The sequence below is a fragment of the Apaloderma vittatum genome, unplaced genomic scaffold, assembly GCF_000703405.1.
Source record: "Apaloderma vittatum isolate BGI_N311 unplaced genomic scaffold, ASM70340v1 scaffold31311, whole genome shotgun sequence".
NCBI lineage: Eukaryota > Metazoa > Chordata > Aves > Trogoniformes > Trogonidae > Apaloderma > Apaloderma vittatum.
In genome coordinates, this window is record NW_009700200.1 from 883 (window position 1) to 26947 (window position 26065).

At 48.6% G+C, this 26065-nt stretch overlaps 2 protein-coding genes across 4 annotated transcripts; one reads left to right on the forward strand and one right to left on the reverse strand.

The window, feature by feature from the left end:
* The first annotated feature begins 956 nt into the window (after positions 1–956).
* Positions 957–15202, forward strand: PTPN6 (protein tyrosine phosphatase, non-receptor type 6). 3 transcript variants are annotated; one of them, XM_009878672.1, is made up of 15 exons: positions 957–970; positions 6692–6814; positions 7121–7315; positions 10073–10295; positions 10901–11017; positions 11174–11287; positions 11716–11812; positions 12253–12332; positions 12424–12573; positions 12692–12823; positions 13105–13259; positions 13557–13624; positions 14028–14179; positions 14876–14973; positions 15094–15202. In XM_009878672.1, the coding sequence occupies exons 1-15, from the start codon at positions 957–959 to the stop codon at positions 15200–15202; spliced, it is 1827 nt and encodes a 608-aa protein (XP_009876974.1). The 3 variants fall into 3 exon arrangements, with proteins under 3 accessions (XP_009876974.1, XP_009876975.1, XP_009876976.1); XM_009878673.1 differs by lacking the exon at positions 957–970 and adding an exon at positions 4402–4415; XM_009878674.1 differs by lacking the exon at positions 957–970 and adding an exon at positions 6130–6433.
* Positions 15203–20361: 5159 nt separating this feature from the next.
* On the reverse strand, positions 20362–26062 carry PHB2 (prohibitin 2; the record flags this gene model as incomplete). The annotated part of the gene is made up of 7 exons (XM_009878677.1): positions 20362–20918; positions 21705–21710; positions 21958–22034; positions 22597–22654; positions 23033–23165; positions 23627–23756; positions 25958–26062. Coding segments are annotated over 7 exons (543 nt in total), but the record flags the coding sequence as incomplete, so codon positions are not given.
* Positions 26063–26065: the final 3 nt, after the last annotated feature.

Genomic DNA, 26065 nt, shown 5'->3' on the forward strand with positions numbered 1-26065 from the left:
CAGAGAGGTGCCACAAGAAGTGACATGGCATGGGAGGGCTGAGCTTGCCTCATTTGGTACAGCCTGGATTAGAACAACATAAACTTCATAAAGTTGTATCTGGTGTGTTTGGGGAACTGAAGGGAGGCAACCCTAAGGGAGCAGCCTCTCTTCAGCATGGTATTTTGTGTTTCCGACTTGAATCAAATGAAGGGACAGCAAATGTGTCTCCTTGTAGCCGTCTGCCTCGTGTGCCTGTCGCCCTTGGGAGCGTTGAGGTCTTTGGGGAGGGCGGTGGGCGCCAGGGTGGTGGGGCTGGGGGTGAAGAAGCCAGGCCCGGGCGAGCAGGTTGCTGCAAGCCAAGCGTGATAGAATTGTGTCCGGTTTTGCCTTGTGTGCCTTTCAGTTACAAACCAGGCAGGAATGTAGCCAGTGAGGGCGTGAGCTCAGTGGATGGGAGGCAGGAAGAACAGTCAGTCTCTTCCGTCTCCATCTACCTCTCCTGGCTTGGCCTTGGCTTTCCCCCACCCCGCTAATTATTCATTAACTACAGCCCAGGAAGTGCTTTGCAAATGGTGAAAATGAAGCTGTCCGCTTGAGGCCTGTGGTTTGCCTGACCTGGAGCTACCTTGTCCTTAAGTCTGCCTGGGAGCAGGCAGAGTTCGGGACTGTGCCTGTGCCGATCACACACAGGTGAGTCACCGAGGAGCCACAACCCCCACGCGCTGCCGGCTGCTACTCCAGAGCCTTGACACTCGCTGCCAGGAGTGTCCAGCCCTACTGGGAGGGTGCAAGTCCACCCTTTTGCACGTCAAGGTCTTTGAGCTCTCTCCCAATTGCATCTCAAGATACTGCCTCCATAATTCCAATATTGCTTTCTTTTCTTTATTAGGAAGCCCTGGTTAAGGGCTGTGGTGCTTCCTCCACCAGCTGGTGTCAGTCGCTGGGTCAGTGCGGATCTGAGAGTCAAGATCCTGATGCCATCCTGTGGGTGAGTGCCATGAGTGCTAGTTAAGGGAGGAAAACAAGCTGTTGGTGAGAAAAATAAAAATACTGGCAGTAGCAATCGAGCACTGAAGGGAAAAAACCCACCTTCTAATAGGAGCTATGGGATAGGCAGAGGACTGGAGTTCATGGTGCTTTAGGTTGTTATTGCTGTGGCTGCTGCTTCTTAATTTGACAAAGAGCAAGCAGGGTCTGCGATGCCAAGTCCGCTGCAGTAACTCTCTGCCAGCCCCGCAGATGCAGCATCTCTGAAGGTTTTTGTACTGAGAGAGGTCAGGTGGCTGAGCTTTTAAAACGTAGTTATTTCTTGATTCACGCTTTACAACTTCTTTCTAGCTGTTTATGGAACAGCGGGACACAAAATCTTCACGGTCAGTCCAAAAAGGTGCCCTGCGCTGGAGGTGGCAGTGGCATGGCGTAAGGAAATGGGATTTGCACTAGTGTCACTAAGTGGTAAGGATATGGGCAACCCTGGTGGTTGTCCAGCTCTGTCCTGGGGTCCTGTGTCGTGACAGAGAGCATCTGTCTTGGGCAAATCACAGGAGCTGGTCCATCTACCCATTCCCCAAGCCCAGATGGCCTTGGCTCTGCCCTAACAACTGAACTGCAATGCAGTACTCTGTAGAATGGCAAAACCTCCTGTCTAAAATCATCTCTGCTGTGAATTAGAAGTAACAAATGCAATGCTGATTTTCAAAAAGGGCTCCAGACGGGATCTCCCAAGTGCAAGGAAAGCACAGAACAATAAAGTTGGTATCTGGGCAAGAGGGTAGGCAGTATAATGGAGACACCAATGAGTGTGATATTAAAGAAAAAGTCAGCATCTGCTTTTGTAAAGGCAAATCCTGTCTTGTAAGGCTGGAGTTTTATGAGGGACTTGGCAAGCTTGTGAATAAGGCAGGTCTGGCTGATACAGTTCCTTTGTATTTCCAAAAAAATTATTTGACAAGATTTTCTCATCAAAGTCTTTAAATAAGGCTAAAATTATGGCAACTTGAGTAAAGAACTACTAGAAAATAGAAAATGGAAGGTGTGGTCAGCAGATCAAGAGAGGTGATTCTCCTCCCTTACTCTGCTCTTGTGAGACCCCACCTCAAATACTGAGTCCGGTTCTGGTGCCCCCACCATAAGAGGCACGTGGATCTGTTGGAGCGTGTTCAGAGGAGGGCCACAAGGATGAGCCAGGGGCTGGAGCACCTCTACAGGCTGAAGGAGCCGGAATTGTTCAGTCTGGAAAAGAGAAGACTCTGAGGGGACCCAATAGGTGCCGGAATCCAATACTTGAAGGGAACCTACAGGAAGGCTGGGGAGGGACTTTTTACAAGAGTTTCCACCAACAGGACAAGGGGAAATGAGTTTAAGTTGAAGGAGAATAGATTTAGATTGGATCTTAGGAAGAAATTCTTCAGTACAAGGGCGGCAAGACTCTGGAACAAATTGCCCAGAGCTGTTGTGGCTGCCCCCTCCCTGGAGGTGTTCAAGGCCAAGTTGGATGGAGCCTTGAGTAGCCTGATCTAGTTGAGAGGCGTCCCTGCCCATGACAGGAAGGTTGGACTAGATGATCTCTAAGGTCCCTTCCAGCCTAGGCCATTCTATGATTCTATGAATAAACCGTCCAGTCTTTGTAGCCCAGGCATGTCATCAGTGGTCAGATCACAGGGGCCTAACCCGAAATATACATTGTTCAGTATATTCCCAAATGACCTCGAAAGAGAGCTTGGTGAGATGAGAAAATTGGCTGATGGTAGAAAGTTATTCAGGATGATTGGGTGGGAGCTGATGGTCAATAATTGCAGGAGGCCTTGTGAGAGTGAATGAGTGGGCAACAGAATAACAGGTGAAGTTACATGTGGGTATATGTGAAATGATGTTCATGCAGAAAAATAATTAAAAATTTACATATGAACCAATGAACTGTGAACTAATCGTTACCTCTCTGGAGTAAGACTGTGATCGTATAGAAGCCCATGCAATTATTAATGTGGTGAACCAAGAGCAGAAATCATCACTGTCTCTCTCGTGTCCATGAGTTGCCAGCCTCTTGAGCAGTGCAGTTCTGGGCCACCCTTCAGTCTTATCTCCAAAATAATACACCAGAGCTGGAAACATCTCAGAGAGGGACAGTAAAGATGATCAGAAGTGTAGAACAGTTCTGCATGAAGGAGACCTTAGCAGGGCTGGAGTCTACAGCCTGGCAGAGAGCTGAGGAAGGATGTGGGTGTTGCAGACCTCTGTCACAAGTAGCTTGGAGGGGGTGAGTAGGAATCAGTCATTGCTTTTTCTTTCTCAGCAACAATCAGATGCTAACAAAAATGAGGCAGGGAGCAGGCTATAAGCAAGCCAAACGAGGAGGGGTGTGTCTATAGCTGGAGCAGTGCAACCCCTTGCCAAAGGATGCTAAAACTGTTGCGGATTTTGCTACGGATTGATTCTACAAGTTGCCACGTAGAGACCTAGGGAGTACATGGGTAAAGAAACTCTACATGTAATCCTCTTCCTCTGCTCTTCCTTTGATAACCATTTGGACCCCTGGATCACCTAGTCCACCCCCTACTCACAGCAGAGCTGTGCCCAAAGCTACATGAGGTTGCGTGGGGCTTTGTTCAGGTGAAGCCCGAAAATCTCCACGTGTGGAGGTTGCCCAGCCTCTCCGGGGTCTTGTGGCAGTTGCTGAATCGTCCTTTGGGGGGAGTGCCTGTGTCATTTTTCCTGATAACCTCTTCAGAATATAGCTCTTCAGAATTGCCCTCCCTGCACGTTATGCCGGTTGCCTCTTGCCTTTTTGCCGGGTCTCACAAAGAAGAATCTGGCTCATCATCTCTAAAACCCCCATCTCCCCCTGTCAGGGAGTCTCAGACAGCTGTTAAATCCCTCCTTAACCACCTTTTCTGAACAAACCCAGCTCCCTTTGTCTGTGCTGCGCTCCAGATTCTTCACTGTCTTACTGGCCTTATGCTGGATCCTGTCCAGATGAGCATGTCTTTTAATTAGCTATTTTATTTATCTTTACCTCTGAATTTGTTCCTGTGCTAGCTGTGGCTTGGCTCCACGAAGGGTTTACAAGATGATATTCTATCACCGGTGTGGTACTGAAAGTCAAACAACATCATAAGAATAATCTCTTTTCTGAAATCTCTTACCTCTTAATTATATTAAGAAAATATTTTAGCAGCTCATTTACAATCTACTGTTCCATGCTGCAGCCGTTCGGATGAGCAACCTCAAAGATGCCAACCAATTGCTTCTCTACTGTGGTGTTTCCTTCCCTTACCAGCAGGAGCTCCTACTTGGTAGTTTTTAATTAGATGGCCCTGATTAAGGCAGCTGTGTGCATCCAGTCCTTTCCTGAGCTGAAAGCAACCAGAAGTATGATTTTTGTCCTGTAAACTAAGTAATTTGGGATTTGTATCCACACAAATGCTGACACGTGGGTTACACTGCACCTCGTGGCTTGTCCTAAAACTGTAATGCTGAACTACATGGATTCAGTGCTAACTCACCCTTCTGACTCTGATCTGGGCTCTTTGCTGCCTTGTTCTTTCTCTGTTCAGCCCTGTGTCCCACGAATGTTCTTTTCCTCAGGCAGACTTTCTACTTCCGACAGTTCATAAGGTGTTGGTTTTCTTTTTTGTCTGCCGTGGCTTCATATCAGCCTACATAATCTAATATTTTTTGGTGCCAGGAATTCTCTTTTGATACTTCTGCCCAAAAAAAAAATTTCTCTCCTACCACTAAACAATATTTTTTTCCTGTGCCAGTGCTAGGCTGGCTTTGAGTCAGGTGCAGTCTTCTAGGCAGAGGTTTTTCCTTGGAGCCACAGGTCTCTCTGCCTTTAGAGTGTCTTTTTTTAATATCAGTTTTAAGTTAGTGCAGCTGGATCCCTGCAGCTCACCACATCCCAGCTCATTATGGCTGTGAAACTAGAACCGTTTCAAAGGAAGTTACTGTAGGTGCCTGTGTTGCCTTTCTAGCAATTAAGTTTAGCTTCCCCCTCGTCCCTCACATACTTCCCTTTGTCGCTGGTTTCTGTGTTGGCCATAAGTTTTGTTTTGGTCATTGCTAGCAGCCTGTTCAGCTTTTTGCATGATTTCCCAGTCTTGTGGTGTGCAGGGAAGTCTGCAGCTGCTGATACTTGAAATAAGCATGTCTCTCGCTGTTCTGCTGCCCACACAGGGTAGCTGTCATGGACCCAAGGAAAAGTCAGGCTCCTTTGCCAGATGTGTTGCCCGCTTTGGCCACTGCTTAGCTCCCATTCTTTCATGAGACCTGCAGACCTTGAAGCCAGGGCTATGGGAAAGGGCAGAAATGGCTAGGTAACTGGAAATTGTTAGTTTTCCTTCTTTAGATACAAGTAAGTGTCTTTTTGTAACAGCTTTGTCCACAGTATGCTGTACTGGGATCCCAAAGGTGCTAGGCTAAGCTCTCTTGGTGCTGTGTGGGCCTGGCACACCTGTTTGTCCTGAGCTCGGACCGCTTTTCTGGGCAGCTGCAACACCACCTCCTACCCCCTACCCCATCCCATTGCTTTTGAGCTACCACTGCTCATCAGTCACATCCCGCAGCTCTGGGCTCTTCTCCAGACTGTGCTTAGAGTGCCAGCCTGCCTGGACCTCCAAGCCTGCAGCTCTGGGTTTGCACAGATTCCCCCCGTGTCTGCGCAGAGCATGTAGGACATACACCAGCCCGGGGGCTTGGTCAGTGAGCTGGGGTGTGGAGGTTCCAGCTGGGTATCTGAGGACAGCCCAGCAGAGCCAAGCGGTGTGGCCGGGCACTCCTAGCCTGTAGTAGCATGCCTCACCGCTCGATGAATGCCGCCGTGTGCTGCCCACTGCAGCCTTGCAGGTGCACGGGTGATCCCCGGTAGCCCTGGTCCTCTCAGCACCACGGCAAAGGCACTCATGTCTCACACCGGCATTTTGGGGAAGAAGGGGAACAGAGGACACACAGAACTGAATTTTGTGAGCACGGCCGGAACCCAAGACGCGCACTCATAGAGCCAGCCCTGGTGTGAAAAAAGACAGACACCCGAGAATAACAGGGGGGATGGGGAGGAAAGACGCAAAAGGAGAAGCAGAAGTGTGTGCAAAGCGGGTCGGGGCTGGGGAGCTGATGGCTCAGAGCGCTTCCTGTTCCTGGAGCCGCATGTGCCCGGCTGCGCACCAGCTTGTGCCTGCCTGTGCCCAGCAGCACTGGGCAGAGCACCGCAGATCGAGGCGCATATCCAGAAGCAGGTGGATGGAGAGGGTCTGAAAGGACTGACGGTAGACACCAGGAGATATACATGGCCAGCTCCCGAGAGGCTCAGAAACAGCTTGGCGTCGGGTGCTCCAGCAAAGACCTCCAACTTCCCTTTTCTCACCAGCACGAACTGATTTTTCCTCTGTGTTTTTCAAGTTGCTTTGGTGGGAGCCGCTTGGCCCCCTCTTCTTTTGCCCTCCACAATGGTGAGGTAAGAGAGGCTGAGAAGTGGGGGTGTATGTGTAAGGAGGGGGATGAGAAAAGCACGAGGGGATTGTCTTGGAAGTTGTATCTCAATGGAAACCTTTCGTAGGGGCATGTATGAAGCAGGAAGAGATGCTGCTGCTGGCTGTCACCTGTATGGGTATCCCTAGGGATGCTGACTGGGGTCATTCTTCACTGTACAATTCTCCACAAAAATGCCTGGCCCTTTTTATTCACTTAGTCTCGCTTTTGTTTACTCTGCTAGGTGGTTTCATCGTGACCTGAGTGGGCTGGAAGCTGAAGCCTTACTGAAGGGGCGAGGTGTCCATGGGAGCTTTCTGGCCAGACCCAGTCGGAAGAATCAGGGGGATTTTTCTCTTTCAGTCCGGTGAGTAACTTGGACCCCAATTTCCCTCTTTCCAGGATTACGTATGCAGAATGCTTAGATCCTCACATGTCCTTTGGTGGCATCTTAATCCTGTCCTTACTCCTTTGAGTTCTTCCCAAGCTGAAAAGGACCTAAGCTTCCCAGCATCTTCTAGACCCTCCATCAAGTTGCCCCAGGAGCTTCTCTTTCCAGTCCCCTCCTTTCACTGGGATGGTTTGCTCTGGTTCCATGGCAGGAGGTAATGCAGAATATTTGTTGCCTCTTTTCCAACCGCCTCACTGGACTGCTCTGTGCATTGTCCCGCAGGGTTGGTGATCAGGTAACCCACATCCGCATCCAGAATACCGGGGATTTTTATGACCTGTATGGAGGGGAGAAGTTTGCCACCTTGTCAGAACTGGTGGAGTACTACACACAGCAACAGGGCTCGCTGCAGGACAAAGATGGAACCATCATTGACTTGCGATACCCCCTCAATTGTTCTGACCCCACTACAGAGAGGTATGGAAAAAGCAAAGCAGCTGGTGTGTCTGTGATGAGATCTCCTCTCTGTTTCATGGCCTTCTTGCTGCCCTGTCTGGATCCCCAGGGCACACCCTGCAAAAAGTGCCTTCTGCTTCTATAGCCTCCTGTGTTTCTGTGGGGCCAGCATCCTTGGCAGTAGCTGAGCATAGCTTGACCCATCACAGCAGACCTACTAGGGATCTATTTTTACTTCTGGTTTCCTGTTACCTTTGCTGTTTACGTACTGTGCCTAAAAGCAAAGGTTGTGGTGCTTGTTATGGGTCTGCAGTGGTCCACAGAGCGATGTTTTATCTGGAAGCCCTCAGTCTTGCCGCAAACCTCTTTGGTTATTCTGGGTCTGGGTGACTCAACGGGGCTGAGAAGCAGGACCATGTTCCCCTGCTATTCCTAGCCTCGTTTAGTCTCCTTTCTGTCCCCGCTTTGCATATGTCTCTGACACCAAGTTCCTAAATCAAATCAGGTGGTTTTACCCTTGCATTGTGCTTTGAAGCTCTTTGATGCAGCTCAGGGAGGTGTCGCACAATGGACAGGTCCTCCTTGCACACCTGGAGACAGGGAGCAAAGATGCCCTGGTTGCAGCTTCTGGGTACCCCCCTGCTTGCTCTGGGGTCAGGCTGCAGGGGGGCTGGGGTCTGCCTGATGGCTGTCCTCTCCACTCAAGGCCGTTGGGTTGTGGCCCTGCAGTTTCCTCCCTTCCTCCCTGCGGTTGGAAACTTCTCCCCTCACCAGGCTCTTACGAAAGCTCCTCTCACTCTCTCCCCAAGTGATTTTCCATCACGTGGCTTTGAAGAGCTGGGCTCTACAGGGGGAAGGGAGGAGGGGAAGGGGGACCATTAACCCCTTCCTACCTGTGAAGGCCAGGAGACCTCTTTGGCAAGCAGGAAGGGTCAGCCATTCCCCAGGGGGTATCCCACAGCTCTGACCACACTGGCTCGTCCACTGAGCGTCAGCCTGGCCTTGACAGTAGCACACATGGTGACATATAGAGCGTGGCTGTTGCTGGATGCGGTACCTGAAAGGAGCGGGAGCAGGGAGTGGTGTTGCAAGTCAATCTGGTGCAAGAGCTACCTGCTTTTGAAATGCTCTTCACCAGGGGAGATGGCCAAGTGGCTGTGCGTCCAGCTGCTGAGGCAGCTCTGTGGAAGCAGGACAGAGCCACAGTGAACAAGCCTTTGGCTGATGCAGCAGCCGTGTGGCAAAGGCCCCTGAAGGCAGAGCCAAGCACCTGGCTCCAGCTGGAGATGGAGACATCCCAGGACCAGAGTGGCCTGTTTGAATTAGGCCCACCCCTGTTGGAGGAGAAGGGCCCAGATTCCCTCCCTGACACCCAGCTTAGAAGGAGCGAAGGGGCCGGGGCAGGAGCACCAGGGCTGGGGTGGCGCCTGGGCTGAGATGGGTTTGGAACCAGTAGAGGCTCCACTGGGAAACGGGTTTCTGAAGGAGTGGGATGGTTTGGAGCATTTCCCAGAGCACCTCACAGCTCTCAGCTTTCTACAGTTTGGATCTCTAGCTCCAGCTTCCAAGCGAGTTCTGTGGAAGCAGGACAGAGTTGCAGTAAACATGGCTTTCCACATCCTTACCTGGCAGCTCAGCAGTGCCCCTCAGGACCTTACGGTGTAGTCCAAAGAGACTGTGGAGTTTGGGACAGGCATGAGGATCTGCACAGAGACAACCTGGGCCACATCTGGAGCTTCTGCAGGTTCAAGAGCCCTGCAGAAGGAGGAGAGGCCAGGGCTGTCCCATCTCCCAGCCTGCTTGTGGTTGACCATCGCTTGAACCTACACCACAGAGTGCAATGAGATCCCATCGGGCAGGCACACCCCTCCCTGAGACCTTTGTAGGTAGGAAGGGGCTTGCAGCATGCTTGTGTCCCTTTGCACCATGCTTGTGTCCCTTTGTGCCCTGGGTCCAGTCCTGCAGCGAGGCAGAGAGCACCTTGGTCAAATGGGGATGCTCCTCAGCTTGTGCTGAGAGGAGAGAAGGAGCTTCTGGCTGGATGTTTGCACTGAGGGCAGGAACGTGCACACGGATCAACAGCAGTGATAAGCACCAGGAGCAGAATATAGGCTCCAGCTGGCTCCTGGTGTTCTAGTCCCATGGCTAGGCTGATTGCTGCTATATGATATACCTTAGAGAATGGAAATTATCCTTTGACTGAAGATGTGACTGAGTTTCAGAAAGGGGTCGCTGGGATGGTTCTTTAATGGATCTATCTCAACACAGATAGCTCGGTGCTGCTAAATCTGATGGGAGAGTTTCTGGCTCATTGGAGGCTTATTTTTGTTCCCCCTGGTATTTGAGTTTCTGAAGCACCTAGCAGCAGTAAGACTAGAATTCCATTAATTCTGGAAGGTGCTGAAACCCAAGGACTACCCTTTCCCAACTGGTCCTCAAGCCAGCACATATTGCTTACCTGTGCTTTTGTGTATCACACAACTAGATCACACCTGGAGCTTTCCCACTGTGTCCTCTAGTATTAGCATTCTGCTCTCCACCTCATCCCTTGCCCTTTGCTTTTCTTGCCAGCTCTCTACTTCTTCGTGTGTCATCTGCTTTTCCCAAGATCCTGCTCCTCCCTTGGGTTCCTTTTTGTCTCTCTCCCTCCTCTGTCTCCACCTTCCTTTCTTCCTCCCTCCCTCACCCTTTCCCCACTGCTGCTGTCCTTCACTCGTCAGCTCAAGGCACTTACCTGCATCTCCACCTCTCCTCTGTCCCTCTCTTGTTTTTCCCTAGGTGGTACCATGGGCATCTCTCAGGCTCTGCAGCTGAGTCACTTCTCCAGGCCAAAGCCACACCTTGGACCTTCTTGGTGCGGGAGAGCCTCAGCAAACCTGGGGATTTTGTCTTGTCCGTCCTCACTGACCAGCTTAAACCTGGTTCTGATGCCCCACCAGCTGGGGCAACCAGTGCCTCTGGAGCCCAGCTCAAAGTCATGCATATCAAGATCATGTGTGAGGTGAGCAGTTAGGTGGCCAAAAGGAAAAGGAGTAGGAGAGGTCTATGCGATCATGTCCTCAAAAGCATGGGCCCTGTCAGCTTGATTACTAGCAGCAGTGTTTCTGAATTTGGATCAAAGTGCTGTCACCTTGCAGGTTCCTTATGTCCTCACCCAAGGCTAGATCACTGGCAGGATTCTAATTACGATTTCATCAGAAGAGTTAAAAGCTCTTGGAGGAGGAGGATGGGCATCTGCAAGGTTTCCACACTTAGTCTGGAGATTGTCACCAACCTGGCTGTCACTTCTGTCTTTTTCATGTGGGATGATGCAGAAAGTGGAGGGAGATTTAAAGGGCAGGAAGGAACTGACTTCAAATGAGTCTTGAGTAGGTTCTCTGGGCTTCCATCCACTGAGAACCTGAGTCAATTCACCATCCTCTGAGCCTGCTGTTCTCAGGGCAAAGTACCATTTGACCTCCTTGCCAGAGGAAATGCTTTTCTAGATGGCGCAGGGCGGTGCCCTCTGTTGGGCTTTGCACCCCAGTGTTACCTTATCCCTGACCGTTACCAGCTTTGTCTGTGGGAATGTTATGAGCAGCTGTGACACATTCTTCCTCTGCTTAGAATGGGCGCTACACAGTTGGAGGTGCTGAAACGTTTGACAGCTTGGCAGATCTGGTGGAGCACTTCAAGAAGACTGGAATTGAAGAGGTGTCTGGCTCCTTTTTGTACCTGAAGCAGGTAAATCCTATTTGCTCTGTTAGGAATCCTTTGGAGGAACCCACTTGCTTTTGTCTCTGCATTGTGTTCCTCTCCTTTCTCCACAGCACACAGAGGAGACTTTGCTCTCCAGGAGTGTGTCTCTCATGCCAACACATTGTGTTTTCCCATCCCCAGCCCTACTACGCTACACGGGTGAATGCTGCTGACATTGAGAATAGAGTGCAGGAACTGAACAAGAAAAGCCTATCTGAGGAGACATCCAAGGCTGGATTCTGGGAGGAATTTGATGTAAGAAACTGCCGGAGGACATTATTCTGGCTTTTTTGGGAAGTCCCTGTGCACCACCTCATTCTCCATCCTTGATTTCTTCCTAGACAAAAACTTCTCAAGTGTCTTGTAAATTCTTGTCAGTTTGTCTCTGAAAGAAGTCTCTGTTCCAAACAGAGGGGTTCAAACAGGGCTTGTTCCTCTGGGGAGTGGGTGTCATCTTTAATTGGACCCACTGATGCAGAAGTGTGCTTTTTCATAGCTGGGAGAATGAGGCACCAAGACAGGGCATGAGCCTTGGACTTTTCAACTCTGGGTTTGCTTTTCACTTCTCTGCTCCTCCACAAGCAAGCCCATGTGTCCCCAGAGTCACCACTGTTGCTCTGAATGCCCACCTTCCCTGTCATACGTTGTGACTTCGTCATGACTGTTCTTTTTCCTGCTCGCAGAGTCTGCAGAAACAGGAAAGCAAGCAGCTGTTTGACCGTCACGAGGGTCAGAGACCTGAAAACAAGAGCAAGAACCGATACAAGAACATCTTGCCCTGTGAGTCTTGCATGTGCACTGTAAAAACAAACAAAAAAACCAACCAAAAAACAAACCACAAACAAACCAAGTAGATACAGATAGGCAGTAAAGTCATCCCTGGCTCTGCCTCAGCCTGCTTTGTCCTCCAGAGCAGGTTACAAGGTGTGTGCCATTGCGGATTTAAACACTGATGAGAGAGGTCGCAGCCTTTTCATGTCCTTGAAGGAAGGAGAGAGGGTTACATCAGACTCATCACCTTTGGATGGTCCATCAGGGTGGTAGGGAGAAGGGAGGATGGGGTGAGATTGGTCTGACCCCAGAGGAGGAGAGATGAAAATATGGAACATGCTACTTGCAGCAGGTAGCATGATTGATGTGGCACGGGGCAGTGAATCAGCTTCGTGTGGCTGGGCACCGGGTATCTCACTGCTCTGTCTATTCTTTCACTGCATCCCCAGTTGATCACTCCAGAGTCATCCTCCAAGGAAGGGACTCAAATATACCTGGATCTGACTATATCAATGCTAACTACGTCAAGGTGAGACTCTTGAAAGGTGGCTGTATGCCAAAAATGGGGGAAGGCCTGCCTGCTCCTGCAGCCCTCCTGATCTTCCCCTGTCCGCACTCAGAACAACCTGATCAGCCCGGATGAGTGCACCAAGACCTACATCGCTAGCCAGGGTTGCCTGGATGCCACAGTCAATGACTTCTGGCAAATGGTGTGGCAGGAGAACACGCGCATTATCGTGATGACTACACGGGAGGTAGAGAAAGGGCGGGTAAGTAGCGATTTGTCGGTGTCTTAGGGCTGCCCTCTTTATCTCTTCAACACTGCCCTGCTTTTTCTCTCTTTCCTGCCTTCTACCTATCCTTACCCTGCCCTCTCTGTCCACACAGAACAAATGCGTGCCTTACTGGCCGGAGGTGGGCAGCATGAAGGAATATGGTCCTTACCTTGTTGAGAACGCTGGGGAGCATGATGCATTGGAGTACAAGCTCCGGCGCCTCTGTGTGTGTCCAGTGAACAACGTGAGTGTGCCTGGCTGAGGGCTCTCATCAGGCCCCTGGGTCTAACAGCTGCTGTACGCCCGAGGCTGGGAACTGCTGGGTGATGTGGTGACGCTGCTCTTGTCTCATTCTTGGGGCTGCTGTTCCCACTTGGTTCAGGCTGGAATCATACTGGTGGAATCACCAAGAAGTGCGCAGGAGACAAAGATTCCCTCTGGCTTCAGTCCTACCTGACCCTGGCACAGAGGCCAGGGACAGGACTGGGGTACAATTTTATGAGTAGGGTGTTTTGTTATTATCAGGATAAAGCTGTGCGTGAGATCTGGCACTACCAATACTTGAGCTGGCCTGACCACGGCGTACCCAGTGAGCCAGGAGGAGTGCTCAGCTTCCTTGACCAAATAAACCAGAAGCAAGAAAGCATCCCAGGCGCAGGGCCTGTTCTGGTGCACTGCAGGTTGGTACAGAGGCTGTGGTTTGAAGCATTCTCCATCCTTTACCCAGGGTGAGGTATAGAAAGTCTGTTCTGCTGCAACAGCTGTTCCCAGGGTCTTGTGAGTGAAGCATATGCCAGCCCCCGTATTTGCTTTTTCCCCTTCGATGCACTCAAACCAATCTCTCTGCCTGTTGACTCCATGACTCTTTTGTGGCATCGCAGTACAGCCGCTACGAGTGCCATATCCTTCCCCAGCAGCAGCTGCATTTTGTTTCAGGAGCAGTATTGCTCTGACCTGTGCTTGTCCTCTCCTTGCAGTGCTGGGATTGGCCGCACTGGGACTATCATCGTCATTGATATGATAGTGGAAACAATCTCCACCAAGGGTAAGAGGATCCCAAAGTATTTTGAAGTAAACTGGCTTACCCAGTAGGGCTGTGCCTTTACGTCTGGCTGCAAAGAGTTGAAAACTGTAAGGTAGTTAGTGGGAGAGATCCTGCCACAACCTTGAGAAGGTTGTGCTGTCCTTGCCGTGTGGCAGCTGCTGGATTTCTGCACCATATCCACTTACTGTGGTTTGAGCCTTCCCTGAGCTTGGGCTCTTCCTTCAGGGCCAGACTTGAAGGATGCTGAGCAAGGACAGAGAGATACGAGGTCCATAAAGGAGTAAAGAGTATGGAGGGAGGTGAAAACTTCTTGACTGACCTCCACTGTGACTGCTTTTGGTGGAGAATTGGGAGAGGGGGTCAATGAACGTGCCCATAAGCTTTTCTGGTGTCCCTTGCCTAGGGCTGGACTGTGACATTGACATCCAGAAGACCATCCAGATGGTGAGGGCCCAACGCTCGGGGATGGTACAGACAGAGGCCCAGTACAAGTTCATCTACATGGCCATCTGCCAGTTCATAGAGACAACCAAGAAAAAGCTGGAAGTTATCCAGGTGAGGAAGGGGACTCTACTTTCCTATCCTGTGAGTCTGGGCCCTGCATGGTGCTGGCTCTGAGCTGTGTCCCAGACTTTAAGCTGGCACTGGGCCCTACAGAGACTGTAATGATGCACCAAGATTTGAGTCTCTGTTCCTCTCTTTAAAATTCAGGGGACAATGTTAGCAGTTCAAGTACTGACCCCTTCTGAACTGATAAACGGTGATAAGTTTTGATGCGGTTATTTCAGCTACATTCTACATAACATCTCCACCAAGTGCTGTTTTGTTACAAGCTGAATCTAAGACAGGAAAAGACTTTGCCCTTTCCTTTGTCTTTCTTATCCTGGTTCTGCAGTTGCAGAATTTTCTGCTAGCTGAGAAGTGTCATCTTTCATCTCTCCTTGTAGCCCCTGACAGCGTCCAGTCACTGCTGCTGTTTAATATTCTTTAGCTGATGCTAAAGGCGTTCCAATGCCTCCAGAAATGTATTGCCCTCCTGTTGACCCCTGTGTGAGGATGTATTTGCATCCCCACTGCTCGCCTCCGTGACAGCAGTGGGCAGAGCGCACCGAGCCCAAGGACTTCAGAAATCCACCAGCCTTCACTGAGATCCTAGCGTGAAGCATGGTTAGACAATCGGAACTCTTCCATGATGCCTCACATGCTTCTCCCAGACCATACTCCTCTCAGTTTGGTTTTTCTCTCCTGCAGGCCCAGAAAGGCAAGCCTAACGAGTCTGAGTATGGGAACATTACCTACCCTCCTGCAGCGAGGAACATACATGCCAAGGCTTCACGAAAATCCTCCCAGTAAGAGCTCATCTGAACCAGAGGCCCAGCTAGACCTCCATCAGGCAAGAGTCTTTCTGCTCGCCTGGCTGGTGTTCTCTGCTCGCTCATTTTTTCCCTTGTTTTTCACTGGTCTTACAGGCAGAAAGAGGAGTCGACAGTTTATGAGAACTTGGGGAAAAAGGAGGAGAAGGTGCGGAAACAGCGCTTCTCAGAGAAGAAGCTGAAAGGCTCACTAAAGAAAAAATAAGCGTATGTGGGGGTTTTGAATGTGGGGCACAGGACTGCACCTCATGTCCAGGATGGCCTGTCTCGCATTCCTCACTCTTGAACTGGAACTTGGCCTTCCCCTTGTGCTCCGCAGCACCTTTCAGCGCTCGGAATCAGACCGCTTCCCAGCTCAGCTGACCAACTTCATTGTCCCTTGCCTGCTCAGGCCAGCAAAGTCTCCTGCTGCCCCTTCGTTATTCATTAACAGGGGAAAAGGTCATGCCCCTTCTTTCCTTTGCCCCCTGAGCATTGGGGCCCAAACATTCCCCTGTTGACAAGCTTCAGTGGACTTCTTGAGGAAGAGCTGAGGAAGCTCCTTACAGGAGCGACATCTCTGCTCACAGCTGTGAGTTAGAGTTTAGCCTGTCAGTGTTCCCTGAGGCCTCAGCTTTAAAAGTATGAAGGTTCTGGCCCATTTCATCTCACCTCCTCTGCAATTCAACAGGAAACTTCCTCGTTCCTTAATAGCAACCCTCTGCCCTACAGCCCCTTTTCTACTTGATCCTTCAATTGGCTCCTGTAAATATACCAGACTTCGATGTGATGGCCATGTTTCCTCCTTTGTTTGTAAATAAACTTGTATTTGTTTGACTGCTCAGTCCCAAGAGTGTTGGGTTTTTTTATAATTTCTCTTTGAGTATAGCTATACTCCTGGCTTCACTTGCAGCCCTGCAGACTTACAAGAATGGCTCTAGTTTGTTTTGCATCACTTCCTGCAGCCTTCAGACTCCTGAACAGAAGCTGTGACTAATTACAGTGGCTCCTTACTGTAAGGCTTGAGTTTTAACAGTCATCAGGCAAGTCTGAGCACAGAAAGATAGCTGTGACAAACTCAGACACAGAGTGTATGGTGCTCTTAAATCTTGGTATTCAGAAAAACAATCATGCTCGTGCCACAAAATCGTTAGTAGTTCCTTCATCTGTCTTATCTGTCTTTGGTGGTAACCAATCTGAGCCAGAGGGTGTCATAGGCCGCTCCTTTCTAGGTATCATTTGCTAGAAGTGAAACTTTGTCTTTATGGAGAAGGTAGACCAGAGTGTGGCCACACTGTGGCTTCACAGATACTGGTCAGTCACCTGCACGGAGTAGCTAAGGGATATGGCTTGTTTAGTCTGGTGAAGAGGTTGAGAGGTAAGCTACTCTCATCTCTAGCTACACAGAGGGGTGGTAGTGGCAGATAATAAACGAGAGGCACCGGTCCCAAACTGCAGCTTGAACACTAAGGCATTCAAACAGCTGCTCAGAGGGGAGAACTCTGGCCTTGCAGGTGTTCAGTGCTAGAATGGACAAAGCCACAGGTGGTGTGGCACAGTGCCGGTTGTGGTGCCACTTGCAGCACCAGCCTGGCCTGAAGACCTCCAGAGGTCCCTTCCCAACACTATTTGACACCCTGCTGAGATGAAGGAACTCGTCCCGTTCAAAAAAGCAGCTTCAAGCTTCACATCAGTAATTCATCATTTTTTGGAGTTCCGCAGCTGGAAGGGCACCACTGGCTGTCACGCGATACAGAAAGAAAACTGGTTGGAAGCGTCGGGAGACAGAAGGTACTTTGTGAGCAGATCCTCTTTCCGTGTGACAGATTTTAGCCTCCCTTAGCCTCTGAGCCAACAGTGAGCTGCATTTACTGCCTGGCTTTGTACTGCTGCTGCCACTAGAGGAAAACTAGAGGGAGGGACCGTGGGGAAAACAATGGTCAGAGAAGTAAAGCTGGGTACAGGTGTGTGTTTCACCTCTGAACGATTGCCACATACCCTCTTTTAAGCCATGGGGCTAAGACTTACCCTGTGGAAACACCTATCTTTGCCTTAGACACCTGGCTAGCTTCAACAGACAGGATCGTTTTAATTTCTCAGAAAGCTGTCAGAGCCTAAAGCAAGGCATATCAATGGCTATCTTAAACTCTGCAAAAACTCTACTCAAAATATCTTTTGGAACAAGCCCTGGTTACCCCAAGAACCTCATTTGTATTTAATATGTCCACAATAAGTGGATACTGTAACAACCAAGGTCTTCTTTCTTGCCCTTCTTGAAAATTGGGACAATATTTGCTGTCTTCCAGTCAACTGGGACCTCTCCAGATTCCCAAGACTGTTGATAAAAGACTTAACACTCACCAAGTTGAACCCTGGTTGTTACAGGGCAGATACACTGTCTGCAACGAATACAGACTGAAAAATAACTTTCATGATTGTACACCAAGAACTGCAGCACTGAAATAAGTGTGCTGCTCTGCTTTATGCTTTGGCACTGTTACATAAAGTGGGTGGCTGGCTGAGAATGCTTTTCCAAGCTGCTTCCTTGATGTTGCAAGTTTATACATACAGGTATCAGTTACGACTCTCGTTTCCAGTAACAGTGAGTTGTAAACCCAGGAATCCATAGATTGTATCTCTTCCTTTAAACATCTTGTGCTCTGCTTCACACGAGTAAGAGGATCCTAAAGGCCTCTCTTCTTCACTGGAGAGCTTAAATAGGAGTTGTTTGCAAATAGAAACGGTTGTTTGTAAATAGAGATGGTCTTGTGGGTGGCTGTCTTGGCCATTGTGATCATGAAATAGTTGAGTTTAAATTCTGTGGTGACATGAGAAAAATTGTCAGCAGAGTTACTACCCTGGATTTTAGGAAAACAGACTTTAGGCTGATCAATGAACTAGTAAGGTCCCCTAGGAATCTGCTTTGGAGGATACTGGTGTGCATAAGTGCTGGTCACTGTTTAAGGGCCTTCTTTGAAGAGCACAGAAGGAGCAGGCAATTCCAACATGCCAGAAGTCAAGAGAGGCAGAAAGCCAGCTTGGCTGAACAGAAATCTCCTGCAACTTAGATGGAAAGTGTGTGGACTTTGGAAGCAAGGACAGGCTACATAGGAGGACTATAGACATGCAATTTGCCACTACAGAGAGAAAATTTTTATGGTCCAAGCTCAGCTAGAGATGAAGCTGGCTGGTACTGGAGTACATAACAAAAAAAAGTGTTTTTAAAGTTTGTTAGCAGCAAAAGGAAGACCAAAGAAAACATTGATCTGTGACTCGATGAGGTTGGTCACCTTATCCCCAAACAGGGTGAAGATACATTTAACATTTTCTTCACCTCTCTCTCTTTCACACTGATGGTCATGGGCCCTGGGATGTCCAGAGCACCGAGTTGGAGGACCACAGCTCAGGGAGTGATAAACTCCCACTTGACTTCGACTTCACAGGGGATTTGCCACTGCAACTGAATGCACATAAGTCAGGGGGGCCCGATGGGATACATCCCAGGTTACTGAAGAGCTACTCAAAGTCATCGAGAGACCTCTCAGCTATTTTGTAAGTCTTGGGAATCTGGAGAGGTCCCAGTTGACCGGAAGACAGCAAATATCCCAATTTTCAAGAGGGGTAAGAAAGAAGACCCTGGTTGTTACAGAACTGTCTCTTTCACTTTGGTACCTAGTAAAGTTATGGAGATTATTCTGGGAGTTGTTGAAAAAGACTTGAAAGAGACTGCAGTCATCAAAGCCAGTATGGGTTCATGAAGGGAAAGTCATGCCTTACTAACTTAATAATCTTTCATAATACCGTTACCCACCTAGCAGACAAAGGGAAAGCAGCAGATGTGGGGGTTTTTTTAACTATTTTTAGGAAAGCTTTTGATATTATCTCTCAGGGTCTCCTTCTGGACAGCATTCAACACACAGCCAGACATGTACACAACACAACGGGTAAACAACTAGCTGAGGGGTCAGGCTCAAAGAGCCACAGTAAATGGGGTAACATGTAGCTGGTAGCCAGTCGCTAGTGGCGCTTCTCTGGGCTCAATTTTAGGGACAGTTCTCTTGGAAGCATTTATCAACGCTCTAGACACAGGAGTAGAGTGCTTGCTGACAATACCAAATTACAAAGACCTGTTGGTTCCCTTGAGGAGACAGAGGCCTTACAGAGAGATCTCAATAGATTAGGACGCTGGGCAATCACCAGCCACATGAAATTTAACATGAACAAAGGTCAGGTTCTGCACCCGGAATGGTGCAATCCTGGATGCACGTATAGACCAGGTGAACAAGGGGCTGGAGCGCAGAGTGGGATCTGAGTGTTTTGGTTAACGGCAAGCTCTGTGAGTTAACCACCAGCACTCTCCTGGGATGCATTAAGCACAGCATGCTATAGTTAACCAGTCAATAGCAGTGATGGTCTCACTACACTAAGCACTGGTCCAGCCTTGCCTCCTGTACTGCGTGCAGTTCTGGGCTCCACAAGGGGGTATAAAAATAGTACAACGTGGCCAAAGGACTGCAACACACAGTGAAAGGCAGCCTGACTTACAAGCTGAGGATACCAGGTTTATTCAGCTTGGAGACTCAAGGCTGACCTGTGCAACTTCCTCACGAGGGGAAGGCGAGAGGGAGATGCTGACCTCTTCAGTTTCCAGCAACAGAACAGAAGGGCTGAGCTGCATCAGGGCAAGTTCGGATTGGGCATCAGGAAAAAACTTCACTGACAGGGTGGTCAAAGCTCCCCAGGGAAGTGGTCATGGCCTTAAGTCTGTCTCTGCTCAAGACATGTTTAGACAATGCTCTGACCCATGGTTTAATTTTTAGGTTGCCCTGTGTGCAGTGGGGAGCTGGGACTCAGATGAACCTTGTGGGTCCCTTCTATTTAAGGAGATTCTACAATTTCTTGACTCTGTCAAATCTCCAACTCCTGTATCTAGCATAGGATGGTCCAGTGGGGCAGGGAAAAAGCCCTGAAGCAGACAAGATTTTGCCTTCGAAAACCAAGCATGGAAGAGAGTTTAATCACTGGAGGAATGTTTGACCAGGAAAGCAGGGGAGGGAAACAAAGGTGTAACAACAGATGTGAGGACACACTACAAACATGCTGCTGTAACAGAGAAAAACAGGTAAACTTGTGTTGATCTCCAGCACCTACAGGCAGGTAACAAACAGGCCCTGCTCACCCACACTGCTATCGGCATCCACATCTGCTCATTCTCTTGCTACCCTGTGATGTTGCAGCAAAGAAAATGGTATTTCTCTTGCTCCTATCCCTAAAACATCCCGATTCTGTCTCCAATCATATAAAAGCTCTGTTCCACCTCCATCGGCACAGAAGAACCTCTTCTTTCAGGCACTAAGCACACTTAGACACAGCATAAATTTGGGCTTTTTAATTTTTACAAATGTTTGAAAGAATCACTGAGCAGACAGTGACACAAATAGATACTCCAGCAGTGACAGGCACCCAATGAATGACATTTTCCTGGATTCAGTCCCAGGTTCTCTTGGGATCAATAGTGAAAGAGAAACAAAATTTACTAGAAAAAAAAGCCTGGTGCTGATGGCAGCAGAATTCCCTCACTTGGCCAAAAAAAGAATTCTGATTTTACCCTAAAGAAATCTAAAGATTAATGAATTACTATATCCACATGGGTTAATACCAGTAAGCCCCTTTGTGCCCTCCCCAGATTTAACTGGTGGGGTGAGGAAGGATCTACAGCTGCCTAGAGGCAGAGCCCAATCCCCTAACTGGATCACCAGTGACGGAGCAGGGGCATGGGAATCAAAACTGGCGACTGCATTAGCAACTTCAAAGTGAGGGTGAACAACGCTAGAGGAGGGAGTCTGAAACTCCTCACTCCTATCTTCTGCTGGTCAGTGCTGCCGGCTCGAGGAAGCTCTAGTTTCTTTCATTTCTTCCCTTGTTTGAGTAGAAGACTGTCACTGAAAGGGAGACAGAGGTGAGTCATTAGTCCACAAAGCACAAGCGAAGCCAAACCAGACCCTCACTACAGACCTGGGAGCGTGGGGTGTCACACCCAAAAGAACTGGGCTTCCAAGTCCTTCCTACCAGGTACTTTTTTTCAAAGCCCCTTTAGCCTTCTGGATGAGTAAGCCACAATCTGGTCAGAGGTGAGGATGAAGAATCAGAGGTCCCACAGAAAACAAAGAAGCTCTGACTTCCTTTCTTGACTCTAAGAAATCTAACAGCTAAAAGCTATTACTAGCTCAGCTAGCACTGCTGTGTCCAGTAAATACCACAGATACTCCTGCCAGCACTGAAAGCAGGGCAGGGGGAATTTCTAGCATGGACTGGAAAGCTTTTGGAGAGTAATAAAAGCATCTTTCCTAGAATTGTTACCCCAAACCAATGCAAATTCACACAATCATCTAACTGCCTTCTTACAGCCCTCTTCGCCATGAATGCAGGACACCCTGCACATGCAGGACAGATCAGAGGACGCTCCTCAGCTACTCCCCCACTCAAGGTTCCTTGTGGGACACACACAGAGCTCCAATTACTGAGCATTTCCCACTTGGTACCAATGTTTGTGTGGTCCCTGCAAGGAAGGCTTCGAGCTTCACACAACAAATGGGAACTGACATAAAGATGGAATAAACTTCCCGGGGCCAGAAAGGCCCAAAGCCAGAAACATCCCAGGCACCAGGAAAACATCACCATCCTTGTTCCAAGTACTAATAAAAAGATCAAAATAAGCAGTGCCTTACCTTCCTCTGTGTGTTAGGAGATGGAGTAGCAGGAGGGGGAAAAAAAAAAAAAAAGGGAAGAAAATAAAAAGTAAATTGATTAGATTTAACAGAAAAATAAGTCTCACTTTCCACAGTAAGTAAGACTGCTCCCTGCTTGGCTGTGTCCTCCTGCATCAGGCTCCTCTCAGAGAAAAGATCCTGAGAGAGCTTCAGAAAGGGGACCAGCTTCACAGGTAGGGTGCAGATAAATCCAGCCACCTGGCCCCTTTACCTGGTGAAGCCCTCATCCTGCAGGTTCAGTACCAAGTTATCTGCTGTGAGATACACACGGTTTTGCGAGGCAGCAATCTGAAAAAAGAAATCCATTACAGAGATGGCACAGGGGAGCATAAACCCGACTGGAGGAACAGCACTAACAAAGAACCCATCTCCTCCCCTAGATACAAACACTCTTGTTTCGTTCACTTAGGATCTTGGTTAAATCAATGTGACTCCCCAGAATGACTCTGTAATTTCCTGACTTCCCATCCCAGTGCCATCAGACTTTTTAGAAGAAGTGCTCACTCTGTCTCTCTGTCACAAAGACCTTTGATCCTACGCTTATCTGTCCCCCTTTCTCAGCCTGCAGGAAACCAGGAGCTTTTGGTGGCTGCAGCTGAGCATGGGTGACGGAATCTGATGTGGATCTGGCCTTGTCATACGGAGGGCACAAACTCCTGACCTCCCATCTAACTGCTGATCACTGCAAGCTAAACCCTAAGCTCTACCTGAGCAGAGAAGGGCTGGGCAGGAACAAAGATCAGGACAGGGCAGGTCACATTCGCCTTAAATTCATCATGTGGCCGCTGGGGTGGGAGGACAGCACAAGGACTATAAAAGGATGAAGGAAATGCCAAGCCCCGATGCTCACCGTTTTGGAGATGTTCTGAGCAGCTCGGATCTTACGTAGCTTGATGTAGCCTGGATTCCTGAGTACAGGGGAACAAAAGTTAAGGAAAAACCTGCCAGCAGAAGAACTTACAATTCCTTCTAAGCCATCAAACATGTTATGGGGAGCGAGCAATCTCTATCCCAATAACCTGGGCCTCTGGCAGGTGTATTTTTACCTCCCCAAATCAAGAACAACATTATGGATCATGGTTGCACACAGCCAACAGAAGTGAAACCTTACAACGGGGAGCAAAGGCTCACGGCCTTCTCTGCTCTGACCTGTAAGCTCAGACAAACATCACTCCGGCCAACTGCAGCAGCAGGGGAGGGAATAAGTAAGAGTGACCTACTTGAGGCTCTCATCTGGCAATGTCTGCTAAGCATGAGCCTCTGGGACCATCAAGCTCACAAACCACTTCCCAAAGAATCTCCCAAAGCAGGATATCATCTTGGCAGCTGTGGCTTCCCCTTCAGCCTGAACAATCTTCTGCTTCTGCTCCTGCTTGGCCTTCTCCACCAGGAACTGCGCACGCTGTGCCTCCTGCTGGGCTGCAGAGAGGACGGCCAAAAGCATTGGAAGAGGATCTCACCTTGCGAGCCCTCCGCTAGAACCCCGGAGCTGGGGCCTGGGGGCTCTGCTTCCGAAAGAACCGAGAGTATTCTGTGGCCACATCCACAAACACAAAATGTACCTGAGCGTACTTTACTTTTTCTTACGTAAAATCAACAGCATCCAGACCACCTGCATGTGACCCACATAGTACTGAGTCCCAGTCTGAAGAGCTTCTCTAGTCTTGGGAACTCGGTCCCTCCAATAGTCTATCCCACTAGCTATGACCCCAAGTTTTCTCGTAATACTTGAAAAACAATCTGTTTAGGTCCATTTTATAACTCTGTAGCTGTATTAATGCGAAAGCAGTGACATGCTAGCCCGAACTCTGCTTCCCTGCTTAATAATTCAGTAAAAAGGCAACAGCAACCCACTCCTTTCAGGCATAAATTGAACTCACCCACTTGCTTAGCCTCCACAGCTGCTGTGTATTCACGACTGAAACTAAGCTCTGTGATAGCCACATCATCCAGGATGAGGCTGAAATCCTTGGCTCGCTCCGTCAGTTCTCGCCTAATGAGTAGGGACACCTGAAACACAAACAGAGCGAAGAGTATCCAGCACAGGCTGTTCCTCTCTTCCCACACACTCCAAAAGCGACCCACAACTGCTCCTCACATTCATTCACTTTGGGCCAGAGAGAGACATTACCTAAACCAAACCCTGAACGTGGACATCAACACCATCTCTCAATCTGTTGCCTCTAAATAACATTCCATATCCATAGCTACGCACCAAAAGTATGTGACAGCTCATTTACAGTTATTATTTAACCATACTATACAATTAAAAATAAAAATCCTTCTTGAAAGGTTTTATTTTGCTTTCACATCCTACCACATCTAGTTCCACAGTTCCCACACATGATTTGGCAGCAAGTATTTCCTTCTCCATCTGGAATTTACAACTGTTTGCAGTTTGACTCCCTCCTCATATCTGTATTCAGACACAGGAATAAAAAAAAAAAAAACTAACACATTTTTTTTTTTACCACGAGTCATGTCTCTTAATTACTGTAGCCACTCATCTAGCATGGTTGCTCCACTTTTTTCAGTCTCTTTAGATGAGTGTTATTGGTAGATATTTTAGTTTATTCTACCTTGAACTTGCCAGTGTCTTTTTCTGGCAGGCTGACAAGTTGTGCACCAAAAACCAGAAATTACTGCTAGAGTATCACATGCCTGACCAGTCTAGCATTTGTTTTACTTTTACTGCAGCTGTTTCTGAGCAGAATTCTAAAATTATGCCAGAAACCTTTACTGTGCGAACTGTGAGTGCATAACTACACAAAATCACTGCATTTTCTTCCGATTATCAACCGCTCCAACACACATCACCTCACAGGAACAAACACTATGTGATTATATGACATGAAGGCAAATCCAATTCAGTTTGTTCAGAAATTTCAGAGATGCTTAACCATCTCCTTTGCTTCCATCAAACCTAAATTCCTTGCGGGCATTGTTTCTTCCCTGTCACACCCTCACTTTCCACTCATTCTCTTCACATGAGACCATTAACAGGTCCCTTCGGCGCTCACACATGGCCTAGCACAAAACCCTGACGCCCCTGTTATGGAGCAGTTCTCACAGCAACCCCTGACACTTAGCGCTACTATTTCCCTTTTTTTCTTTTCATGGATCAGAAACAGTCTCCTGCAGGATCTCCTCTAAAGCTTTTTAAAAGATAATCAGCAACTTCTCTCTCCCTCAGCTGCAACAGGTGATGAATATTCTCAGAATCCCCAGCAATCAAATTATCAGAACACAAACTCTCAGATATAGGCTTCCCAAAGCTAATATTCCTATTATTTCACAATCTCCTCCCAAGACTACCCTCTAATTCTCTTTTAAACACGCACTATTCTTCTGTAGCACACATTACTACAAGTTTACTTGCTGTGTTAACTGCTCATCCACCTCACTTTTCGGATCCTTTAAGACTGTTTAATTTGCTCTGACAGTTCTTCTGAGACCCATGAACGACCAGGCAACAATTTTTTCTAAAGCCAATTCTACTGTTGCCTATGGACTATGACGTAAGTCAGCTCTCCCCCAGCATCATTACATTACGGTGTAGTCTTGACTTTATATATGAGCAAATCCAGTCTATTTCTCAGCAATTAGTGATACAGCCTTAGTGCTTGTATTAAAATCAGACTATAAACAGGATGCCCTTTCCATCTGGATGCACCATCTACCAGCCTAACATGGAATCACAGAATGTTCGGGGTTGGAAGGAACCTCTAGAGACCATCTAGTCCAACCCCCCTGCCAGAGCAGGATCCCCTAGGGCAGCCACACAGGAACGTATCCGTGTGGGTTTTGAAAGTCTCCAGAGAAGGAGACTCCACAACCTCTCTGGGCAGCCTGTGCCAGGGCTCTGTCACCCTCACAGTAAAGAAATTTCTCCTCATGTTGAGGTGGAACTTCCTATGTTCTAACTTAAACCCATTATTCCTTGTTCTATTACTGGGCACCACTGAGAAGAGATTGTCCCCTTCCTCTTGACACCCACCCCTCAGATATTTGCTATGTTAATAAGGTCCCCTCTCAGCCATCTCCTTTCAGGGCTAAACAGCCCCAGTTCTCTCAGTCTCTCTTCACAGGAGAGATGTTCCAGTCCCTTAATCATCCTCGTATTTTTCCTTTATCTGTTGTACCACTTCCCATAGCCACAGTTTAATTGCTTCTTCATAATCTAAGTGCAGGCCTCCTCCAGAAGAGTTTACCTGGGCTCTCTGCGTGATGAGCTGTGAAGCATTAAACTTGGCTACCACGCTCTTGAGGACTTCGTTAACGATGGAAGGCAGGACTCGCTCCTCGTAGTCCAGGCCCAG

Excerpts from the sequence above, each read along its gene's own strand:
- PTPN6 (XM_009878672.1), top strand. Across the intron at positions 7,316-10,072 it reads TCTGACCCCACTACAGAGAG|GTGGTACCATGGGCATCTCT; the intron begins GTATGGAAAAAG and ends GTTTTTCCCTAG. Across the intron at positions 11,288-11,715 it reads GATTCTGGGAGGAATTTGAT|AGTCTGCAGAAACAGGAAAG; the intron begins GTAAGAAACTGC and ends TCCTGCTCGCAG.